We start from the raw sequence: 26,620 nt of genomic DNA, 5'->3' as shown, positions 1-26,620 counted from the left end.
TAAACTTCATATTGGGTTAATCAAAATCACTATAAATAATGATAGCTGTGTACTGACTACTATTTAACATAAGCTTAAACGTGATTGGCTAATCCTGAACACAACCACATCCCCAATTATAATTATCAAAGGGTGTTCACACTTAAGTAAACACATTATTTTAGTTTTGTGATTTATGTTTCCCCCCTCAAAATGATTTTAGTTCATTTTTTAATGGATCAGTACAGATTATGGGTGACATTAAAGGTGGAAAAGATTCTGCTATGATTCTTCTTGGTATGATTTCTTTTTACAGGACGAGCATTATAACAGGGGTATGTGGAGTTTTTTTTTCCACTGTATATAAACCCTTGATTGTATATTTACTTTTAAATAAAAGTGCTTTGTCGCCGGGTAGAGTACATAAATGAATGAGAACGACCTAAGCACTTTATATTTTTGCTCCAGTCCAAGGTTATATTTTTTCCCAGTATTGGTAGTGGCTTGATAACGCAGGCATTCGGCATGTACACTAGCAGAGGTTTAAACATAAGCCTATTGCATTGCTAAGCTGTTTACATAAAGTACTTAGGCTTACACCCAGGAAGATGGAAGCAGAACAAAGCATTTTATATACAGAATATACAATTATATGATAATGTCCTCGTTGTTGTGACCAATTTAGGGAAAGGCCTGTCTTGTTTTACTAAAAGAGTGAAATATATGGTACTGTGTGAAGATCAAGGACCACTTCTTTACCAGAGTAGTTATATACCTTCATTAATGAGATGTTTTTGTGTAGCTCATACAGTATATAGAAGCCTAATAGATTTCCTGGCCTGATGAAGATGGTGTACGTACTTTGCAAATCCATACCAGAATGTCTCTTTAATAATGCGTGTGCAGAAGTCACTTACTTAACGAAAGTCTATGAGACTCAAAAGGAGGCTGTTATAAACTTACATTAAGAAAAGAGCTTACAGTCTGTGGAGTGAGCCAGCAAGACGTAGCTATGGCCAGATGATGTAGGAGGGAGCTGAAGCTGTGCTGGAAACGTCAGAAGACGGCGATTTGTAAGTATTTTAATCCTTGCACTCTACATACATTAACATGGGACATTAACATGATTACATATTTGCCAGGAAAACGTGTTTTAAGGAAAAAAGTCTATGTGAGCAATGTTCAACCCCTTAATGACCTACAATGTACATTTGTCTCATAGTTCAATCAAGAATGTATGACGCTGGCTCAGAAGCTGAGCCGGCTTCATGCCAGGCAGACACCGGCTGTGTTACACAGCCAATATTCATTCTGTACCGGCAGTGGCCGGAGCTTGCTCAGATTGCTGCGGTCTACCCATTTAAATGTCGCTTTCAAACTCTGACAGTGGCATTTCAATTACATACTTTCCGATGCGATTGCTCATCACAATGGCCCCCACGACGCAATCACTCAGAATCTATGGGTTACCAGGTTGCCAGCGGCCTGATAAAAGGTCCCCAATAACTCCCATCTTAGTCCGCCTGTGAAGCGCATGAGAATAAAAAAAATAAAGTAAAAAGAGAAAAAAATATATAAAATTTAAACCATCTCATTCCCCCTTTAAATAAAAAAAAGTTATATTATATACAGTACAGACCAAAAGTTTGGACACACCTTCTCTTTTAAAGATTTTTCATGACTATGAAAATTGTACATTCACACTGAAGGCATCAAAACTATGAATTAACACATGTGGAATTATATACTTAACAAAAAAGTGTGAAACAACTGAAAATATGTCTTATATTTTAGGTTCTTCAAAGTAGCCACCTTTTGCTTTGATGACTGCTTTGCACACTCTTGGCATTCTCTTTATGAGCTTCAAGAGGTAGTCACTGGAAATGGTCTTCCAACAATCTTGAAGGAGTTCCCAGAGATGCTTAGCACTTGTTGGCCCTTTTGCCTTCACTCTGCGGTCCAGCTCACCCCAAACCATCTCGATTGGGTTCAGGTCTGGTGACTGTGGAGGCCAGGTCATCTGGCGTAGCACCCCATCACTCTCCCTCTTGGTCAAATAGCCCTTACACAGCCTGGAGGTGTGTTTGGGGTCATTGTCCTGTTGAAAAATAAATGATGGTCCAACTAAACGCAAACCGGATGGAATAGCATGCCGCTGCAAGATGCTGTGGTAGCCATGCTGATTCAGTATGCCTTCAATTTTGAATAAATCCCCAACAGTGTCACCAGCAAAGCACCCCCACACCATCACACCTCCTCCTCCATGCTTCACGGTGGGAACCAGGCATGTAGAGTCCATCCGTTCACCTTTTCTGCGTCGCACAAAGACACGGTGGTTGGAACCAAAGATCTCAAATTTAGACTCATCAGACCAAAGCACAGATTTCCACTGGTCTAATGTCCATTTCTTGTGTTCTTTAGCCCAAACAAGTCTCTTCTGCTTGTTGCCTGTCCTTAGCAGTGGTTTCCTAGCAGCTATTTTACCATGAAGGCCTGCTGCACAAAGTCTCCTCTTAACAGTTGTTGTAGAGATGTGTCTGCTGCTAGAACTCTGTGTGGCATTGACCTGGTCTCTAATCTGAGCTGCTGTTAACCTGCGATTTCTGAGGCTGGTGACTCGGAAAAACTTATCCTCAGAAGCAGAGGTGACTCTTGGTCTTCCTTTCCTGAGGCAGTCCTCATGTGAGCCTGTTTCTTTGTAGTGCTTGATGGTTTTTGCAACTGCACTTGGGGACACTTTCAAAGTTTTCCCAATTTTTCACACTGACTGACCTTCATTTCTTAAAGTAATGATGGCCACTCGTTTTCTTTACTTAGCTGCTTTTTTCTTGCCATAATACAAATTCTAACAGTCTATTCAGTAGGACTATCAGCTGTGTATCCACCAGAGTTCTGCTCAACACAACTGATGGTCCCAACCCCATTTATAAGGCAAGAAATCCCACTTATTAAACCTGACAGGGCACACCTGTGAAGTGAAAACCATTTCCGGTGACTACCTCTTGAAGCTCATCAAGAGAATGCCAAGAGTGTGCAAAGCAGTCATCAAAGCAAAAGGTGGCTAGAATATAAGACATATTTTCAGTTGTTTCACACTTTTTTGTTAAGTATATAATTCCACATGCGTTAATTCATAGTTTTGATGCCTTCAGTGTGAATGTACAATTTTCCTAGTCATGAAAATACAGAAAAATCTTTAAATGAGGAGGTGTGTCCAAACTTTTGGTCTGTACTGTAAATATGTGTAATTTTCTGGGAGAAATACTTCATTTTCTGAAACAATTTCAAGGATGTCAACGCTTTCGGACAGGACTGTATGTGTATGTAGTCTAGTGTGTGTGTTAATATACTCACCCACCGCCACCTTCTCCTATGTCCAGCGCCATTTTTCTTCTCTTCTCAGTGATGTCACTGCACTTCAGATTATCTGTCTCGCTCTATGCGTGAACAGGAAGTCTCTTTTACAATGTAAGTCTATGGAGCTTCGTTCTGACGGTTTATACACTTAAAAGCCACTTTTGGGTCATGCAGAACGCAGTGTGACCCAAAGAGTTTGGAGAGGGGCAACGTCACTGAGAAGAAGAGCAGAGCAGCGCTGCATAAAAAAAAATTTATTGGAAGACTCCTTTTTTAAAGAGCATGTAATAAGTTTGTGCAGCACCAAAAATGTTTAAGTATTTTTTTTTTTTACTAATTATGCACATTTCATGGGAATAAAACTATTTCTACGTTCTCCCCATTTCTACGTTTCTCAAGATATGTCATTTTTAAATAATGAGTACATATAAATTGATTAAAGGAGTTATCCAGGCTTAGGACAAAAGTGTTTCATTATTTTTTGTAGGAATGGTTACTATGTGTGGTGTATGACACTGCATTCTGTAAATTTTATAGCATTTTATATTATAATCCCTTTGTGAATTAGGACCCTTTAGCTAATATGAATGCTAGAAATATCGCTCTGCATTCATTTAGTCAACCTAATATTTGCTCAATTGAGTTAAAAAAAAATCCTAGTAAAGAATATGTTCTAAAATATTCACATTACACCAGCTGGGAAATGATAATTAACTGTTCACTACCTTGCCAGTAAATGTCAGTATTACTATCACACATGGAAATACAGTGCTGCTGAAATCTCCAGTGTCGGAACACACAGCAATAAACGCCACCGTGTGGATGCAAAGGGAACTGAGACAAAAAAAATCATGCAATTATTTCATTTTCAATGTAACAGTTTTACTATTGCACATATTTCCAAAGTAAATTGTGGCTTCAAATTGGCTGAAAATTTTTCTGTGAAAGTGGATAAACATTGCAATATTGCAAATGGCAATATACAGATGTAGCTATGTTTTGTATATCATGATGCAGAACAGTATCTTGATGCAGAATTTGACACTTAAAGGGGTTGTCCAATCATATGATACTGATGACCCATCATGAGAATAGGGCATCAATGGGCATCCATATCAGACTGTTGGGGGACTGACACCCGACACCCCCACCAATCAGCTGTTATTTGCTACGGCGGTGTCCTGATTTAAGCACAGCATAGAGCTGCACTGCACAACTCCATTCAATGTGTAGAGTCCGTTGCCAAGTGCTGCAGATTAGCTCCTATTCAAGAGATGGTTCAGTCTTCTGAATAAGAATATGTCATTAATTTTTTGGTAGTAGCTCTACTATTTGAGATAATGTATAATTGCCCACACATGAATTTGGGATTTTTTCCTCGCCAGTGGTATTAGTTATAGAATCAAGGATTGTCTGTAAGGTATGTGACGAATACTTATTAAATACAGTGTGCATTTAAATAAGTATTAAACTATTAGTCAAATACATAACTGACCATCTGTGATTGTATACCGACTCTGTTGGCAGCGTTTTCCACAGAAATGTGTGCAAAGCAACGCAGTAGAGCATTTGGCAACCTCGGTGACATCTTTTCACTTCAAGCTGAGTCAGTGTGCTACTGGCTTTGAGAATGAAAGGTTGGTATTAACTAGACATTGTATGTTTCTTCCTAGAATACTTAAGAATTCAAAGGTGCAGTGCTTACTGATTCAGAAGAAGACCAAGGTGCGATGCTTACTCATTCAGAAGACCAAGGTGCAGTGCTTACTGATTCACAAGACCAAGGTGCAGTGCTTACTGATTCATAAGACCAAGATGCAATGCTTACTGATTCAGAAGAGCAAGGTGCAGTGCTTACTGATTCAGAAGAGCAAGGTGCAGTGCTTACTGATTCAGAAGACCAAGGTGCGGTGCTTACTGATTCAGCAGAAGACCAAGGTGCTATTCTTACTGATTCAGCAGAAGACCAAGGTGCCATGCTTACTGATATAGAAGACCAAGGTGCTGTGCTTACTGATTCAGCAAAAGACCCAAGGTGTGGTGCTTACTGATTCAGCAGGAGACCAAGGTGCAGTGCTTACTGATTCATAAGACCAAGGTGCAGTGCTTACTGATTCATAAGACCAAGGTGCAGTGCTTACTGATTCATAAGACCAAGGTGCAGTGCTTACTGATTCATAAGACCAAGGTGCAGTGCTTACTGATTCAGAAGACCAAGGTGCAGTGCTTGCTGATTCAGAAGACCAAGGTGCGGTGCTTACTGATTCAGCAGAAGACCAAGGTGCCATGCTTACTGATATAGAAGACCAAGGTGCTGTGCTTACTGATTCAGCAAAAGACCCAAGGTGCGGTGCTTACTGATATAGAAGACCAAGGTGCAGTGCTTACTGATTCAGAAAACCAAGGTGCGGTGCTTACTGATTCAGCAAAAGACCCAAGGTGCAGTGCTTACTGATTCAGAAGACCAAGGTGCAGTGCTTACTGATTCAGAAGACCAAGGTGCTGTGCTTACTGATTCAGCAAAAGACCCAAGGTGCAGTGCTTACTGATTCAGAAGACCAAGGTGCGGTGCTTACTGATTCAGCAGAAGACCAAGGTGCGGTGCTTACTGATTCAGCAGAAGACCAAGGTGCCATGCTTACTGATTCAGCAGAAGACCAAGGTGCGGAGTGTACTGATTCATAAGACCAAGGTGCAGTGCTTACTGATTCATAAGACCAAGGTGAAGTGGTTACTGATTCAGAAGACCAAGGTGCAGTGCTTACTGATTCAGAAGACCAAGGTGTAGTGCTTACTGATTCAGTAGAAGACCAAGGTGTGGTGCTTACTGATTCAGCAGAAGACCAAGTTGCCATGCTTACTGATTCAGAAGACCAAGGTGCTTTGTTTACTTATTCAGCAGTAGACCAAGGTGCGGTGCTTACTGATTCATAAGACCAAGGTGCAGTGCTTACTGATTCAGAAGACCAAGGTGCAGTGCTTACTGATTCAGAAGACCAAGGTGCAGTGCTTACTGATTCAGAAGACCAAAGTGCAGTGCTTACTGATTCAGAAGACCAAGGTGCAGTGCTTACTGATTCAGAAGACCAAGGTGCAGTGCTTACTGATTCAGAAGACCAAGGTGCAGTGCTTACTGATTCAGAAGACCAAGGTGCTGTGCTTACTGATTCAGAAGACCAAGGTGCAGTGCTTATTGATTCAGAAGACCAAGGTGTAATGCTTACTGATTCAGCAGAAGACCAAGGTGCGGTGCTTACTGATTCAGCAGAAGACCAAGGTGCCATGCTTACTGATTCAGAAGACCAAGGTGCTTTGTTTACTTATTAAGCAGTAGACCAAGGTGCGGTGCTTACTGATTCAGAAGACGAAGGTGCAGTGCTTACTGATTCATAAGACCAAGGTGCAGTGCTTACTGATTCATAAGACCAAGGTGCAGTGCTTACTGATTCATAAGACCAAGGTGCAGTGCTTACTGATTCATAAGACCAAGGTGCAGTGCTTACTGATTCAGAAGACCAGGGTGCGGTGCTTACTGATTCAGCAGAAGACCAAGGTACGGTGCTTACTGATTCAGCAGAAGACCAAGGTGCCATGCTTACTGATTCAGCAGAAGACCAAGGTGCGGTGCTTACTGATTCAGCAGAAGACCAAGGTGCCATGCTTACTGATTCAGAAGACCAAGGTGCTTTGTTTACTTATTAAGCAGTAGACCAAGGTGCGGTGCTTACTGATTCAGAAGACGAAGGTGCAGTGCTTACTGATTCATAAGACCAAGGTGCAGTGCTTACTGATTCATAAGACCAAGGTGCAGTGCTTACTGATTCATAAGACCAAGGTGCAGTGCTTACTGATTCATAAGACCAAGGTGCAGTGCTTACTGATTCATAAGACCAAGGTGCAGTGCTTACTGATTCAGAAGACCAGGGTGCGGTGCTTACTGATTCAGCAGAAGACCAAGGTACGGTGCTTACTGATTCAGCAGAAGACCAAGGTGCGGAGCGTACTGATTCATAAGACCAAGGTGCAGTGCTTACTGATTCATAAGACCAAGGTGAAGTGGTTACTGATTCAGAAGACTGAGGTGTAGTGCTTACTGATTCAGCAGAAGACCAAGGTGTGGTGCTTACTGATTCAGCAGAAGACCAAGGTGCCATGCTTACTGATTCAGAAGACCAAGGTGCTTTGTTTACTTATTAAGCAGTAGACCAAGGTGTAGTGCTTACTGATTCAGAAGACCAAGGTGTAGTGCTTACTTATTCAGAAGAAGACCAAGGTGCGGTGCTTACTGATTCAGCAGAAGACCAAGGTGCCGTGCTTACTGATTCAGCTGAAGACCAAGGTGCCGTGCTTACTGATTCAGCTGAAGACCAAGGTGCCGTGCTTACTGATTCAGTGGAACATTGTTACTTTTTTATTTTATTTTGTCTATTCTTTATATTTTTCACTCTTGCAGGTGATAACATGGCCTCCTCACTAGGACAGTGTTTGAATCATTCCGATTGCTTTTGCTACATTTGTGGAGAGTATACATTGAGGGAACAAAGAAAATCCAAAGCAACCTAAGCTATTTCAAAATAAAACTAGAAGACCAAGATAAGACATAAGCTCCACACATTGTCTGTAAAATTTGTATTGGGCACCTTCGGCAGTGGACAAATGGTACAAGGAAATGTCTGAAATTTGGCATTCCTCTGGCCTGGAGAGAAAAGAGTAATCACAATGATGATTGTTACTTCTGTGTGGTTAACATAAAAGGCATGAATGGACGTAATTGGAGTAAATTATAATTACTGATCTGCCGCTACACATTGAATGCAGCTGATCAGTGCAGCTCTGCTCAGTGTTGACGTCCAGCCACCAATGGAGCTACCAACATCTGATTTGTCAGACTTCTAGGTGTTGGGTCTCACCAATCTTATACTTATGACCTATTCCAGAGATGGGTCTTCAATATTATTGGCTTAATATTTAAATTAAGTGTCGGATAATAGTTTTCTGCATTGTGACATGTGCGTCGTCAGAAAATGCTACATCTACAACACTGCATGCAATATCTGTTATTTACCTTTTTATGCTTGTAGTAGTGAAGACTCCCATCATGTTTGAGAACGAACCACCTCTTCCTCCATCCTTTCAATAATCCCGAATGAGTTCGCTTATGTAAATAACCCCGGCATGTGGGTCTGGGAGTATTAGGAAAGTGACTGATGTCTGATCCAACAACCAGGGTCAAAACATCAGGACCTGAAGAACAAATTAAATTAGATAAAATCCTAAACAAAAAAATATTCTGTACTTATCAAATACCCCCAGGAACAGGGAATCAAGTATTAAGGAATCAGGCGCAGGTTCGGACACAATAACAGGCACAATCTTCCAACAGGAGACTGATATGAAGATGGTTTAGGGCCAATCATTTGTGATTAATTCACAAGTAACATATTAGAATTTATTGATGATATCTCCTGTGTGCACAGGATAACAACATCATTCAGGATGTAATTAAAAAATGGACTTATGTTTTAAATACATCGCTAATTGGCCCTCAAAATAAAATGTCCTCTTGTTGTCACAGTTATGCTGGTCCGACTGCCATCAGGACATGGTTTCAGGATTTCCTTAATATTGCACAGGTAACAAAATAATTATCAGAGCATTGCAACAGCTATCCTCTCTATTGGCTATATAGATATTGCAACCTATTGGAAGAACTTGAAGACTGCTATTGAGAACTCCTGTGCTACATTGTGCAAGCTGAACCAAACCATAGCAGGGTAACTTAAAGAGAACCTGTGAGCACAATTTTGTAATGTAAAGTATAGACATGGCTGTAATGGGGCTGTAATACTGAATTGATACTTTTGTTGAAGAAATCCGCTTTATTATTTTTCTTTACTCACTGTTTGAATTTTTCTCCTAATTAGATTTCGGTGCATAGGGGCAGGACTGTACACTGGGTCTTCTCCTCCCTGTCTGTGATTCCCCGGCCCTTCTCCCTGCCTCTGGTCTATGATTGACAGGTCACTGCTAAGATTTCAAACTTCAAACAAAGGATGCAGGTGATTCACAGACTGGAGGCAGCAGAGGGGCCGGGGAATCACAGACAGGGAGGAGAAAACCCAGTGCACAGTCCGGCCCTATACACCGAAATCTAATAAGGAGAAAACTTCAAATGGCGATTAAAGAAGAACCACATAGCAGATTTCTTCACCCAAGATATCAACGTAATGAGTATTACAGCGCCATTACAGCCATGTCTTTACTGTACATTACACATTCGTGCTGACAGGTTCTCTTTCCACCATTACAATTAAGCTGCAGTTTGCAACTTATTATTTAAAGGCAATAAGCAATTCAAGCCAACCTTAGTTTGGTAATGAGCCATACAATAAAAGAAAACCTAAAGGCCAACATACACATTAGATGAAAATTGGGAAGACAAATTATTGTTCTTCAGTTAAAGCAATGATCGTTCGTCGAAAGCCACAAACTTACTACAGCCTACATCAGTCAATACTGGCCTTTTACCAGTCAATGCTTTTCATCGTCCGAAAAAATCCAACTGGTTATATTGATCGTTCTATTCCCAAAGTCAAAATAAACTGTATAATTCCAGTTGTATCTAATGTGTATGGGCTCCCTACGACTTGCAGAAAAAATGAAAGATAGCCTAGAGCATACATGTCAAACTCTGGTCCGTGGGACAATTCTGGCCCACAGGGTGATTATACAGTATTTGGTCCGCTAAACCAGAACCAACACCCCTATGTGGGGCCATTATTCTGTATGGAGGACTATGTGAGGCCATTATTCTGTATGGAGGACTATGTGGGGCCCATTATTCTATATGGAGGACTATGTGGGGCCCATTATTCTATATGGAGGACTATGTGGGGCCCATTATTCTGTATGGAGGACTATGGGGGCCCATTATTCTGTATGAAGGACTATGTGGGGCCCATTATTTTGTATGGAGGACTATGTGGGGCCCATTATACTCTATGGCGCACTATGTGGGGCCCATTATTCTGTATGGAGGACTATATGGGGCCCCATTATACTGTATACTGGTTGGCCCGCGACTTTGTCCAAGTTTTTCACTTTGACCCTCTGTGTGTTTGAGTTTGATATCCCTGCTCTAGAGGCACATGTACATGATATACTGAAGAAGCAGAATGATGCTAGAGTGAATATCGCACATATCCACATACATGTGGATAATACATCCTTAGAAGTTATAGGGTGGACAAAAAGAAAGAAAAGCCCCACTGCTCAGATAAATAATATCCATTTTTCAAAAGATGATTACCGTATGTAGTTTCTGCTGTCTACATTTTAATCCAATTAATGTGAAATACAATAATATAATACATTTTGCATCTGTAATTAGAGGTCAGCTTCAAGCTTTGCTTTGTTTGAGCAAATTTGTCACGTTTTAGATTCATTTTTGTTAGATTTAAAGGGGATTTACAAACTACCCAAGCCCCCTTTAAAAAAAAAAAGAAAACTGTCGTAAACATCAGTTTTCAGTGGGGAGCAGCTGGGTGGTACATTGCCTTTAGTGTCTGCTGAAGTGGATGAAAGTGAAGTACCTAGAAGAAGCCAAGAATCTCCATTGGTGATGTTGATATATTGAAATCTTGTTCAATTAAATGCAAAAAAGGGCTTTTCCGGGGCTGTAGTATGTCCGCAGTAGGACATAATACAGCCCCTAGGACAAAAAGCCCATCTGGACTAGCACCTAGGATAACATTGGTCCCTCTGCTGTCTGTTCTCCTTATGGACAGCACACGGACCAAATATATGTTCATCTGCACTTACCCTATGTACAGGTCATGAATATTACAGTCCAGCAAAACATAGATATTGCCCCAAATAGGCTTAACATTGATTTTTCATGTAACCCTTCTTTTTCCCTATCTCCAGTGGTTCTGCTGGTAGGGATAGGGTTAAACATCTGATTTCTCGTTATTGTGACTTTATTTGTCAGACTCAGCTGCGCGCTGTACAAAGGAAATGGGAAAATAGTAGATATTTTGTGCAATGATTGGCACATTTCATCTTTGATTTGACAGAAGAACAAAATGGTTGCAGTGAAACACGAACAATGATTCAATCTGTTTTGTTCTGGATTTACAAAATGCTCTAGAAATTAATAAAATCTTTTATACATTTACTGTATCCTACAGAGAACGCCTGAATATAGCATTACAGCAGAAAAGACTGCAAATTGGTGGCTGTGTTAATATTATTATCCAAAGCTATAAAAAACAAACAAAAAAAAACCATTTCTGCAGTAAGAAATGAAATAAAACGATATATTTTATTGGCAAAATATGAAAAATTGGACATTGGTCAATGATAAAGGTGATTTAATGACGCTGCCTAAGGAATCTGTCACCAGGTTTTTGCTACCCCACCTGAAAGCAGCCTGATGTAGGGGCAAAGACCCTGATTCCAGAGATGTGTCACTTACTGGGCTACTTGCTGCAGTTTTGATAAAGTCACTGTTTTCTCTGCTGCAGATCTACCAGTTCTGTGAATGCTGAGCTCTGTATAACTCTGCCCACATCACTGATTGGCAGCTTTCTGTGTGCACTGTGCATAGGCAAAAAGATGCCAATCAGTGGTGGGGGCGGGGTTATACAGAGCTCATGAATATGGAGGACTACATGGCAGGATTACTAGTCCACTAGTGATAATCTTTGGCTGATAAAATTGTGATTTTATTAAAACTGCAGCAAGCAGCCCAACAAGTGACACATCATTGGAGTCGGGGTCTATGTCTCTACATCATGTTGCTCTTAGATGGTGTTGTAAAAACCTGGTGATGGATTTCCTGTAAGTGAATTAAATAGAATCCCTTATTCATCACCTCTATCAATTAGCCTAAAAAAGAGCATCACCTTCTCTGGAAAACTCAGTATGTCCATGAATTACACAGATAGTCCCCTAGTACGATCCTTATGTGCATATATAATATAATTTTAGGGAAAATTAGCATCAAGGTGTTTATGGTGCCAGGTGCCGAATAAACATCACATAAACTGGTGGTAATACAAAGGAAGTGGCTTGCTTTGGCTTTTATATGGCTTGGGGATAATAAGGACCTTGCCCACACACAGGGCACTACCTCCCTTTAGGAAACCAAATTATCTTCTATGTAAAGCAATAGAAAAGTCACACTACTGTTAGATGGCAGTTCTAAGGTTTCATTGGGTTCTATGGAATGGATTACTAAGTGTCAGTCCAAACAATTGAATTACGTGCTGTATGAGAACAGTTAAAAAGGCTTCTTATAACCCAAAACGTGGCATCTTTTCTGTACTGTTTAGATTATTAAATAAATCTGGATTTTTGGATATGCTGATGTCATCCTGTGTTGATAGTACAGCAGGCGATAGTGTCAACTGCAGCATTTGTTAAAAATGGTACCGTATTTTTCGGACCATAATACGCACTTTCCCCCCAAATTTGGGAGGAAAATGGGGGGTGTCTTATGGTCTGAACGTAGCTTACCGGAGAGTTGCGGTGGTGGTGGAGCGGGATCGCAGGAAGGCCCACGGCTTCAGGAAGATGGCCGCCGAGATCCCAGTCTGCACATGCACCGGCTCAGATGACCATTTCCCTATGGATCATGGCTTCATGAAGAACTCCGCGGCCACCGGAAAAGTGATGCCCACCACTCTGCCTGACCACTGGAACCGGCCCTGCAGCATCTTACTGCTTCTGCTGCCACTGTCGGGTTCCTGAGGGAGGGACCCTGCTTCCTGCAATCCCGCTTGACCACCACCGTAACCCCCCACTGCTGATGCACCACCTTCTCCCACCCAGGGCCCATAGCATTGCTCCACTTCTGCCGGCTTCCTGAGGGACCCTGCCTCCTGTGACCCCCTCTCCACTGCCCACAGGTAAGATACCTATTCAGACTATAAGACGGACCCCCATCTTATAAAAAATATTTTTTTTCCTATTTTTCACCTGAAAATTTGGGGTGTGTCTTATGGTCCGATGTGTCTTATAGTACAAAAAATACGGTATTTGTGAGCTAAACAATCAATCTAATATCTCATTTATAATTTGGAAGTGACTCTAACTCTATATACCTATAGCATAGTTACATATTATTATGCCTAATATTATATGTATAGCGCCAACATATTCCGCAGCGCCATACTATTCAGGAAAGTGACAAATACACAGAATTACAATCAATATTTGATAAAACACCTACAAAGCAGTAATATAAGAAAGGATTCTTCCCAAGAGCTTACAATCTAAAGGATACTAAGGCAAGTTGTTACATGTTACAACAGATAAGCTGGATCTGGTTAAGAGACCAAGGAGCTTCAGATTTATTGGGAATTGCATAGGCCTTCATGAAGAGGTAGCTTTCAGGGGACTCAAAATATGAAATGAGGAAGTACATCTAATTATGTGAGATAGTGCAGTCTAGAGAGCAGGTGCAGCCCAGGGAAGTCTTGTATGGAAGACGAACAATAAAAAAGTAAGACTCCATTCAATAAGAAATCAAAGAGTGTGTGTAAAATGATAAAAGAAAAGATGTAGGATGGTGCATTGTGGTATCCTTTGTAGGTGAGGACCTGAAATTTAAATATTTCTTTGGGAAAGACAAGCAGCACATGCTGTGACAGGCAGGAGGTATAGACATTACAAAAACAGTTCACAGATTTCTATAGCCATAGGTACAGTTTTCTTTAAAGGGGTGGTCTGTTGTTTTGATAAAAGTCTGCAGTTACTCCATGTAACTGCAGACTTCTGAATCCTTTCAATGTGCAATGAGCATGCTGTCAGGATTCTCCGGTGTTACCGGCAAGAGCGGCCGATCAAGTAAACGCAAGTATGCAATTTGCATTCTTCAGGCCACATTCAGGGTTGCTAATGTGACTTTTTATGTTTTCTAGTCATCTCATCAAAAATCACGGGCAAACAATCTTTTTTACGGACACATTGGAAAACCATAATAAATCATTATAAGTGATACATTTCTACAGCCCATAATTCTGATATGAAGACATCAGCTGCATTCACTGTAAACTGTAATATAAGGGTGATAACTAAAGTAAAAATAATCTATAGAAAATCCTTCAGCTTCAAAAAAATCACGGACACCTTAAATTTTTTTTTACGGACAGGGCAAAAAAGTGCCCTATTTTTGTTCTGGATTTTCTGGACGGTTGGCAATCCTGAATACATAGATAATACAGAGCTTGAATTATCACTGCAGTTTCTTCTGAAAATGCTGGGTGCCCCTAAAAGGATGGGGCCCTGGGCAATTGCCCAGTATACCACCAAACACTTGTCCTGAGAATAACAACAGACTTTTATCAAAAGACCAGAAAACTCCTTTAAGGTTCAGTTCAGTGTCCTCCAACCATATTTATAGTAAATATCCTGTCTTTGCCCCAAAGCTACATCTCTGTAGCTTCTTCCACCAAAAATGGCCCAGCTCTTGACCACTTATATAGTGCAAAATTTGTCCTCAATGCCAGGGTTGCTATTGTCAGTCCCCAAATATTTTGACATTTGTGGAGACTACATCCTCCCACATCCCAAGAGATTTATATAATGATCTGGACTAAAAAATATCATTTTGCAATGCAGCGACTGGTTCTCAGGCAAAAATACTTAAAAGGTATTTTTGCTGTATGCATTTACTATAATTATCTACTGCATACCCAATGCGTGATTGTATACTGCATATACAGCACTCTAGCTAGACTGAGGAATAATTACAGGGTGCAAGCTAGCTAGTGATTTGGAGGAAGGGATTTCGTAGGGTAAGAATAAAAGCCAAAGTTGTCTCCAGTCTTACCATGATTAATGTCGAAAGTAAAGAATTGATGTATATTTCCTATTTTGGGGCCATACATAGGAGAAACGCGTTTTGTAAGCACAGCGAGCACAGTTCTGTAGCTGCAGTTTTTTTCTGATGGGAAAAAATGAATGCACAATTAATATTGCTGCTAGCCTGCATATGGTATCTGCTTTATATTCTACAGTGGATACGGAAAGTATTCCGACCCCTTTAATTTTTTCACTCTTTGTTTCATTGCAGCCACTTGGTAAATTCTAAAAAGTTCATTTTTTTCTCATTAAAGTACACTCTGCACCCCATCTTGACTGAAAAATCCCCAGAAAAGTAGAAATTTTTGCAAATTTAGTAAAAAAGAAAAACTGAAATATCACATGGTCATAAATATTCAGACCCTTTGCTCAGACACTCATATTTAAGTCGCATGCTGTCCATTTCCTTGTAATCCTCCTTGAGATGGTTATACTCCTTCATTGGAGTCCAGCTATGTTTAATTAAACTGATAGGACTTGATTTGGAAAGGCACACACCTGTCTATATAAGAAGTCACAGCTCACAGTGCATGTCAGACCAAATGAGAATCATGAGCTCAAAGGAACTGCCAAAGGAGCTCAGAGACAGAATTGTGGCAAGGCACAGATCTGGCCAAGGTTACAGAAGAATTTCAGCATTACTCAAGGTTCCTAAGAGCACAGTGGCCTCCATAATCCTTAAATGTAAGAAGTCTTCCTAGACCTGGCAGTATGAGATGCAGTAGGGAGATGGGAGAAAGTTCCACAAAGCCAACTATCACTGCAGCCCTCCACCAGTCGGGCTTTTATGGCAGAGTGGCCTGATGGAAGCCTCTCCTCAGTGCAAGACATATGAAAGCCCGCATAGAGTTTGCTCAAAAACACATGAAGGACTCCCAGACTATGAGAAATAAGATTCTCTGGCCTGATGAGATGAAGACAGAACTTTTTGGTGATAATTCTAAGCGGTATGTGTTGAGAAAACCAGGCACTGATCATCACCTGCCTAATACAATCCCTACAGTGAAACATGGTGGTGGCAGCATCATGCTATGGGGGTATTTTTCAGCTGCAGGGACAGGACGACTGGTTGCAATTAAAGGAAACATGAATGCGGCCAAGTACAGAGATATCCTGGATGAAAACCTCTTCCAGAGTTCTCTGGACCTCAGACTTGGCCGAAGGTTCACCTTCCAACAAGACAATGACCCTAAGCACACAGCTAAAATAACAAAGGAGTGGCTTCAGATCAACTCTGTGACCATTCTTGACTGGCCCAGCCAGATTCCTGACCTAAACCCAACTGAGCATCTCTGGAGAGACCTGAAAATGGATGTCCACCAACGTTCACCATCCAACCTGACGGAACCGGAGACTATCTGCAAGGAAGAATGGCAGAGGATCCCCAAATCCAGGTGTGAAAAACTTGTTGCATCATTCCCAAAAAGACTCATGGCTATACTAGATCAAAAGGGGGCTTATACTCAATACTGAGCAAAGGGTCTGAATGCTTATGACCATGTGATATTTCAGTTTTTCTTTTTTAATAACTTTGCAAAAATTTCTACATTTCTGTTTTTTTCAGTCAAGATGGGGTGCAGAGTGTACTTGAATGAGAAAAAAAATGAACTTTTTAGAATTTACCAAATGGCTGCAATGAAACAGAGTGAAAAATTTAAAGGGGTCTGAATACTTTCCGTACCCACTGTATGTTCAGCAACTGGAACAATGTCGCGGAATATGTTGGCGTTATATGTACAAAATGAGAATTAATGAAAAGTAAATAATAAGTATTTTGTGCTTATATATAAATATACATTTATTATTAGGTAGTATAATTATCCTAATTTGGAAAAAAATTGTATAATTATAATCATATACATAAACAATATATTTCTAAAAAAATCACAAAACAAAGAAGAACTAAACCTAAATAAAGTGCAAGCTTTCACCCCAAACATAAAATGCAAAAATAGGCAGAAATTATATTTGATCATGGTGAAAAGCTAATTATTTATTCCATACCTACAGTAAGTATACCATGCTTTGGATCTGAGACTGAGAAAGGCTATCTATCTATCTATCTATCTATCTAATCTCATATCTCCCAACCGTCCTCAATCCAGCAGGAAAGTCATGAAATTGGGGAGATGAAACTTTAACTGTATATGTGTCTTTCAACAATCAGGGTGGAGCAGGGAACCATCAGATCCCTGCACCACTACACTGTGTGCAGAATTATTAGGCAAATTGTATTTTAGAGGATTATTTTTATTATAGATCAACAACTATGTTCTCAATCAACCCAAAGGACTCATAAATATCCAAGCTTAATATTTTTGGAAGTTGGAGTGTTTTTTTTTAAGATTTGGCTATTTTAGGAGGATATCTGTTTGTGCAGGTAACTATTACTGTGCAGAATAATTAGGCAACTTAATCAAAACCAAATATAATCCCATCTCACTTGTTTATTTTCACCAGGTAAACCAATATCAGTGCACAAAATTTAGAAATAAACATTTCTGACATGCAAAAACAAAAACCAAAAAAATTAGTGATCAATATAGCCACCTTTCTTTATGATGACACTCAACAGCCTTCCATCCATAGATTCTGTAATTTGCCTGATCTGTTTTCGATCAACAATGCGTGCAGCAGCCAAAACAGCCTCCCAGACACTGTTCCGAGAGGTGTACTGTTTTCCCTCCCTGTAGATCTCACATTTTATGATGGACCACAGGTTCTCTATGGGGTTCAGATCAGGTGAACAAGGGGGCCATGTCATTATTTTTTCTTCTTTTAGACCTTAACTGGCCAGCCACGCTGTGGAGTAGTTGAATGCATGTGATGGAGCATTGTCCTGCATGAAAATCATGTTTTTCTTGAACGATACGGACTGTACCACTTCTTGAAGAAGTTGTCTTCCAGAAACTGGCAGTAGGCCTGGGAGTTGAGCTTCATTCCATCCTCAACCCGAAAAGGTTCCACAAGTTAATCTTTGATGATACCAGCCCATACCAGTACCCCACCTCCACCTTGCTAGCGTCTGAGTCGGAGTGGAGCTCTCTGCCCTTTACTGATCCAGCCTCTGGCCCATCCATCTGGCCCATCAAGAGTCACTCTCATTTCATCAGTCCATAAAACCTTTGAAAAATCAGTCTTAAGATATTTCTTGGTCCATTCTTGATGTTTTATCTTATGTTTCTTGTTCAAAGGTGGTCGTTTTTCAGCCTTCCTTACCTTGGCCATGTCCCTGAGTATCGCACACCTTGTGCTTTTTGATACTCCAGTAACGTTGCAGCTCTGAAATATGGCAAAACTGGTGGCGAATGGCATCTTGGCTGCTTCACGCTTGATTTTCCTCAATTCATGGGCAGTTATTTTGCGCCTTTTTTGGCCAACACGCTTCTTGTGACCCTGTTGGCTATTTGCCATGAAACACTTGATTGTTCAGTGATCACGCTTCAAAAGTTTGGAAATTTCAAGACTGCTGCATCCCTCTGCAAGACATCTCACAATTTTGGACTTTTCAGAGCCCGTCAAATCTCTCTCCTGACCCATTTTGCCAAAGGAAAAGAAGTTGCCTGATAATTAAGCACACCTTATATAGGGTGTTGATGTCATTAGTCAACACCCCTCCTCATTACAGAGATGGACATCACCAGATTTACTTAATTGGTAGTTGGCTCTCAAGCCTATGCAGCTTGGAGTAGGACAACATGTATAAAAAGTATCATGTGATCAAAATACTCATTTGCCTGATAATTCTTCACACAGTGTATGTCTGTGTAGAGGTTGAAGAACAAGCAAGGACATTCAGATCACTTATTATTCTCAACTCACAAAAATGGCAACAGAGAGCACCTTGTAGCCAAGGAGTAGGGATGTGAAAGGATACACAGGCAAATGGAATGCTTGCATGGGACATCATAGTTTCTGGGGTAGACACTAAATGCATCATAGTGTGTGAGGAGGACTGTGGGGGAATTATACTTTGTGTGGGCAGAATTTTATTGGAGGCAATGGGGAGGCATCATACTGTGAGGTGTGGGGCATTTGGGCATCATACAGTGTGTTAGGTACAATGTCATGGTATCATACTGTGTATTTTTACGGGCAATATGGGGCATTATACTGTGTGTAGGTGTAATGGGGTATCATAGTGTGTGTGTGTAGGACTGTGAGAACATCATACGGTATGGGATGACTGTGGGCATCATACTGTGAGTGATTGGCTCTGGAGACATCAAAGTATGTCTGGTGGGCACTGTGGGGGCTTCACAAAGTGTGGATGGACCACTAAGGGGGCATTATAATATTTGTGGGGAGCCAATGTGGGTGCATCTCACTAAATTAGAATATCATCAAAAAGTTAATTTATTTCAGTTTTTCAATACAAAAAGTGAAACTCATATATTATATAGAGTCAGTACAAACAGAGTGATCTATTTCAAGTGTTTATTTCTGTTAATGTTGATGATTATGGCTTACAGCCAATGAAAACACAAGAGTCATTATCTCAATAAATTAAAATAATTAACAAAAAACACCTGCAAAGGCATCCTAAGTGTTTAAAAAGGTCCCTTAGTCTGTTTCAGTAGGCTCCACAATAATGGAGAAGACTGCTGATTTGACAGATGTCCAGAAGGCAGTCATTGACGCACTCCACAGGGTCCCAGAGTTTCAATTTTCAATTGGAAATCAAGGTCCCAGAGTCTGGAGGAAGAGTGGAGAGGCCACAATCCAAGCTGCTTGAAGTCTACTGTGAAGTTTCCACAATCAGTGATGGTTTGGGGAGCCATGTCATCTGCTGGTGAAGGTCCACTGTGTTTTATCAAGACCAAAGTCAGCGCAGCCGTCTACCAGGAAATTTTAGAGCACTTCATGCTTCCCTCTGCTGACAAGCTTTTTGGAGATGGAAATTTCATTCTCCAGCAGGACTTGGCCCCTGTCCACACTGCCAAAAGTACCAATACCTGGTCTAAAAACAACAGTATCACTGTGCTTGATTGGCCAGCAAACTCCCCTGACCTTAACCACATAGAGAATCTATGGGGTTTTGTCAAGAGGAAGATGAGAGACACCAGACCCAACAATGCAGACGAGCTGAAGGCTGCTATCAAAGCAACCTGGGCTTCCATAACACCTCAGCAGTGCCACAGGCTGATCGCCTCCATGCCATGCGGCATTGATGCAGTAATTGATGCACAAGGAGCCCCGAACAAGTATTGAGTGCATTTACTGAACATACATTTCAGTAGACCAACATTTTGGATTTTAAATACATTTTTCAAGTTGTTGTTATAAAGTATTCTAATTTACTGAGATAATGAATTTCGTGTTTTCATTGGCTGTAAGCCATAATCATCAACATTAACAGAAATAAACACTTGAAATAGATCCTTCTGTTTGTAATGACGCTATATAATATATGAGTGTCACTTTTTGTATTGAAGAACTGAAATAAATTAACTTTTTGTTGATATTCTAATTTAGTGAGATGCACCTGTATGTATATGGTTGGCACTGGTGTATGGGTATTAGATTATGTGTGGAGAGCACTGTGGAAGCATTGCACTGTATGTAGTGGGCACTGTGGGAGCATTGCACTGTATGTAGTGGGCACTGTGGGAGCATCGCACTGTATGTAGTGGGCACTGTGGAAGCATTGCACTGTATGTAGTGGGCACTGTGGGAGCATTGCACTGTATGTAGTGGGCACTGTGGGAGCATTGCACTGTATGTAGTGGGCACTGTGGGAGCATTGCACTGTATGTAGTGGGCACTGTGGGAGCATCACACTGTATGTAGTGGGCACTGTGGAAGCATTGCACTGTATGTAGTGGGCACTGTGGGAGCATTGCACTGTATGTAGTGGGCACTGTGGGAGCATTGCACTGTATGTAGTGGGCACTGTGGGAGCATTGCACTGTATGTAGTGGGCACTGTGGAGGCTATTAAAAGGGTAATATACTGTGTGGGAATATTACAGTGGGCACACTCATGTGCTCATGTGTGGGAACATATAGCAGGCTGGGCGAGCTTAGGGAAATGGCTTAGTGTTAAATAAAAATTGACACAGTGAGCTATGTGCGGCACAATATGTATCCCTCTTCCTAACTTTCAAAGTTGGGAGGTATGCTAGTCTATGTATTTGTATGAATTGTTATTTAATGTTGTTCATACAATCTTGCATGAGAAACTCAATAAAAAACAGAACTATCCATTTTAGGACATATGGCAGTTTTTTGTTTTTTTTTTCAATCCAAATTTTAACTTAACTTAAACAACTGAGCTGCAATAATATGTACAGTCACCTTCATATATGCATTGTGGCTTTTCATTTCAAAGCATCAAGAGATTTCCCAAGGGTTGGATCCTTATTAATATAACGAAGATGGCCTACCCTAAGAATAAGCCATCAAGGATTGACTCCCCAAATCTCATTTAACTGTATCTTAATGAAGCTGCAGAGGTAGATGGGCTGAACTTCTGCAGACACTGTAGGACGAGAGGCTTCACTACGGCCCTTTCAGGACAGTTCACAAAATCCCATTCAGTGTTCTGGTTGAATTAACAGACTAAATATAGAATATACTTAGTATAGTGTCTAGTTAGTTATGGCTAAGAACCAGGGAGTTCAAAGGTTCAAAATGCGTAATAAGTCCCATGTCTAGTAGACCTTTTGCATAATCTTTTATAGAATATACACTGATTAAGATGTTTTTAACAATTTTGTTTTATCTACTCAGGTATCCCGGATCCCCTATATACAATGTATAAATTACATTATGGCATAAACACACTGAAATGGTTTTCTTCCCTTTCCCATGACTTGACACACATAGATGTACTTTGATTTGAATCAATGCATGTATATGCGTTACTATATCTTATAGTTAGATCTCAGTAATAATAATGTTTGAACAGACCCCTGTGTATCAGCATTATGTTTATGTAATATTATTACAATTTTTTTTTTGTAGAAATCACCACTGCACTTTTTTATAACAGCCTATGTGACAGCACAGTGGTCAGCTTCTCTATACTAATGTTTCAGGGTAATGTGGAGATCAGTATGATAGCTGGAAGAGTATGTGTCCTCTTCTCTCATTCATAAGGCGCTTAGCAATGAAAAAACTGAGAAATGAGAAAAAAGCAAAACTGTAGCCATCAGATACTGAAAGATGAATATTTTAAAAAGTTTACAAACAGGCAAATTGAGGATGATTTTGAATCCTTCATTGTTTAACATGAAGTCTTTAAAGGGTTATCCTCATCTATTGGAAAGTACTTCTAAAATAAGCATTTTTTAATTCACTAGTCATTACAATTCCCATACTTTCCCCTTTACTATACTTTAATTAGAATTTTATATTTTACTATTAACTGCTTATAGAAGTTATAAACACAACACCGAAATGAGTGCAGATTGATATACTATAATGTAAAGTACAAATTGCTATATATTACACCGTGGGCAATTCCCGATCAATGTTATGAGGACAAATGACAATACACTGTGATTGTCCGATTTGAGGAGGACGTACACAGGAGCAGCAGCTCGTTTGGAAAATTACGAATCCTCATCATTGAGTAGCTATTTATGGTTTTGTTCCTAGAAGACATGGAAAACTATAAATTGATTTATTTTTTCAGTTCCTTGTTTTAGGGAGCACCTCCCTCTCTCTTTCATTTGTTCATTGAAATTGGCCAGGATCTGTGGAGCACTGTTAGCTTCCGATCCCTGCCATCTTCAGCTCCATGATACTCCTCCGATGATGCAGTAACAAACCTGCTTCAAGCATCAACACTGGGAGGGCACAGTTTGGGCCAGTGCAGCAATGATGCTGGTGGCTTGAACTGTCAATCAAGAAGGAGCTCCCACCCCCTAGCAATCAAAAAGTCTACGGGTTGAGAAGCGGTTCCCTTCTGAACAGACAACAAGGGAGCAAACCTATTATGCCAAACACAACATACTTAGCGGATGCAATCACATGAGATCCCTAAATCTCTCCATATAGGTTCTCATGCTTACCTTGCCTTGCTAAACTTGCAGCTTCAGAGTGAGGAATACTAGTGACGTCAGTTCCATTTACAGCCATTACTATATCTCCAACCTGAAGTCCAGCTTCTTCTGCAGCACCATCTGTTTTATATACATGATTAGAATGAAGAAACAGATGGCATAAAATAAAAATCTAACAACCCCAAAAGTAAATATAAAAAGCCAGTCAAACATTGAAATATGCATTTGTCCAATCATGTAGTGAAGCCTTTGTTAGAAGCATTTTACACAGTAAATCCATATGTTTTCTGTAGCATACCAGGACTCACCATAAAGAACCAGCATGCAGCTGAAATAGACATCTAAGCATTTTGCCATTTCTAGGGAGTGGGATTTGGCCATTCTCCAAACCAGTTAGCTGATAGCCGGCTCGGAGAACCAGTACAACACCGGACCGCTGCGATCAATTGTACTTGTGCCTTTCAGATGCCAATACAATTGAAGCGCTAAGCGCCAGCACTTCCAGGCTGGAGACAACATGCAGCGGTGTGATGAGGTGAAGATTGTGGGAAGGAATCAAAGAAACAGTGTTCTTTTAGTGATGCACAGTGTGGGCTTTGCATCACACATACCTTTTGGAATTATGGCCAAAAAGTTCAACCTTGATCTCATTCAGACCATAATGCTTTCTCCCACGTGCTTTGGTAGACTTGATGTAGGTTTTGGTAAAACATAACCAAGCTTGGTGTTTTTCTTTGTAAAAAAAAGCCTTCCATCATATCAACCTACCCCACAGGCCAGATATATGAAAAATATGGGAGATTGTTGTCACATGACGTACACAACCAGTACCTCCAAGAAATTCCTACAGCTCCTTTAATGTTGCTGTCAGGAAAATCCTGCTAGAACAGCTTAACTTCATATGGGGTTAATCAGAATCCATGTAAATGATGTCAGCTGTGTAATGACTACTATTTAACATGGATTAAAAAGTGATTGGCTTATTGTAAACATAACCACATCTCCAATTATAAGAGGGTGTTCACACTTTTGTAGGCACATTATATTTGTTTTGTTATTTTTACCCCCCCCCCTCATATTGATTTCAGTTTGTTTCTCAAATTATTTGTATAGATTATGGGTGACATTAAAGGTGGAAAAACTTCTGAAATGTGTTTGTATATGTATCAGTGTTTGTGTGTGTTAGTGAGTGTATATATCAGTATTAGTGGGGGTGTGTGCATCAGTTTTTCTGTGTGATTTGGGTTGTTTATTGGTGAGTGTGTGTAAATATATTAATAAATCAATGTGTCTTTTCTGCATGTACTGCTCATTAGAAAGATCTTCCTTTTTTTCAGCTATTCCCACCCTTCCGAAGATCCAGAGCTAACTCTTCACTACTACTCTGTTTTTTGCTGACAAGCTGCAGTTGTAATATCACAGCTCACATGACTGCTGCAATAACTGGGCTCAGAGGTGATGCTGAGATAGTCAGCCCAAAAACGCTGAGCGTAGTGATTGGGTGCAGCGCTCATGTCAGCTGTAATCATGACGTCAACATAGCAGCCTATCAACAAAGACTGGACCAGCAATGGAGAGGCAGCACTAGACCTGCATAGGTGAATATAACAGAGTATGTTATTTTATGTGTCTGAAAGCCAATGGAATTAACAAAAAAATCTTGGAAAATCTTCTCATATGAATGTGACACCCCAGGGGTCTGGTTGCCACAGTGATAGAGATATTACGTCTGAGAGCAGGTGGGAGGTCTCTTGGTCAGGGATCCTATGCATGCCACACCTCCTGCCCAGTCCTGGGAGGGGAAGAACTTCCCCTATATAAACCTAGGGCTGAAGCAGGGTTAGTGAGTAGAGAAGAAGTAGAGACAGAGAGAAGAAGCAAATATAGGAACAGAACATCAGGAGCTCTGTGGGAGCAGTGTTACAAGGAGTCAGGGGCTGGCAGCTGCAGAGCTCGCCCTGACTGAGAAGATTTCTTACCGGACCCGGAGTCCGAGGCTGTGGGGACTAACTCCTACCCAGCAGCAGAAACCGACCGGCAGGGGATTGCAGGTCCTCTGGCCCAGAAACCCGAAGGCACGGTCACACGCGTGGGACCAGCACCGTCATCGTGGAGTGGAAGCCATTAGAAGGTCCCGAGTCACCGGCCATACGGGTGAGCACCACACGGTACACTCAGGGACGTGGGCTACTTTTACCCGCCTCTAGCAAGGTAGCCAGAAGAGTACAGTTAGTTGGGAAGGCCTACAACTCCGCCTGGCCAGGGGAGATCCCATCTGCTCAAGGACTGACCAGGCCCCGATTGCTAGCAAGTACTCCGGGAGGGTCTATCTTTGTCACCAGTAAAGACCCTGAACTACACCGCATCGTCTCTGAGTGGTTCCTGCTACCCCCATCATCCACGCCGGCTGCCCTGAGGCCATACCCCTCCCGTTGGGGGTTATACTACCACGCTGCACAATCCTACCACCGGCCTCAGCGGTCTGCCCTGCAGCAGCAGCCCTAAAGCTGCATTCAACGGGTGGCGTAGTCATCCACCATCTACTGCTAATAGACTGCCACTTAGTCTGACTCCCTGGGCACGGACCGGGTCACCGCCACGAGACTACTACCCCCATCTGATCCGGCTCCGGGTAGGCTCCCGCGTGCGCAACGCTGCGCGACTCAGGCCCAGGGGCGCGTCAACTTTTGGCGTAGTCGGCAGGATTTCGTGCCCGCAACCACCGGGTACTGCGTGCCTGAAAAAGAGACTTTTAAAACTTACCATCCGTGAAGTTTTCCCGCCATCCGGCGCCATCTTCAGCCTTCTTCCCGCCATCCGTGAAGATTCCCGCCATCCGGCGCCATCTTCAGCCTTCTTCCCGCCATCCGTGAGGTTTTCCCGCCATCCGGCGCCATCTTCAGCCTTCTTCCCGTCATCCGTGGAGTTTTCCCGCCGTTGGCCGCCATCTTGAAGACGCCGCGCGGGAAGAAGAGGGGCGTGGACTCCGAAAGCGCGCGAGAACTGAAGCCCCGCCTCACGTCCGGACGTTGCGTAAGGTCCTGGAAGGAGCCCAGCAGACGCCGACGTCACAGGAGCGCGACGGAAGGTCCTCAACCCTGACGATCCACTGCGGAGCCGCGGCCTACGGAAGAGGATCATCGCAAGGTAGGCCACGGTCCACTAGGGGGGAGAAGGATGTCGGATACGGAGGAGAGCTTCACCGCTCCAACCCCCGCCAGCGCCACCGCTGTGGCGGTCATGCCTTTTACCATGCCCTATATCCCGGGGGCAGCCTGGCTACCCCAGTACTCAGGGGAGTCACATACCCTGCAGGACTTTAGAGAAAAACTGGATAGCCTCTTCCAGGTGTACCCCCTCACAGAAGAGCAAAAAGTGAGCATCCTGGTGGCCCAATTAACCGGGGCA

General features: G+C 41.6%; 1 protein-coding gene across 1 annotated transcript in view; it reads right to left on the bottom strand.

The window, feature by feature from the left end:
* LOC141267224 (uncharacterized) overlaps window positions 1-26,620 on the bottom strand; it is a 60,264-nt gene that overhangs the window by 8,802 nt on the left and 24,842 nt on the right. Inside the window, exons 4-5 of the mRNA XM_073680237.1 lie at window positions 23,222-23,332; window positions 8,402-8,580 (exon numbers count right to left, since the gene is read on the bottom strand). Of these exons, the coding sequence (XP_073536338.1) occupies window positions 8,402-8,580; window positions 23,222-23,332 (290 nt within the window). The remainder of the gene's footprint in view (window positions 1-8,401; window positions 8,581-23,221; window positions 23,333-26,620) is intronic.

This window comes from Phyllobates terribilis, unplaced genomic scaffold, assembly GCF_046119375.1.
Source record: "Phyllobates terribilis strain yellow unplaced genomic scaffold, ASM4611937v1 Scaffold_1__5_contigs__length_1240528914, whole genome shotgun sequence".
NCBI classification, from domain to species: Eukaryota; Metazoa; Chordata; class Amphibia; order Anura; family Dendrobatidae; genus Phyllobates; species Phyllobates terribilis.
Note: the sequence above shows the minus strand (reverse complement) of the source record. Positions and strands in the feature narration are given on the sequence as shown.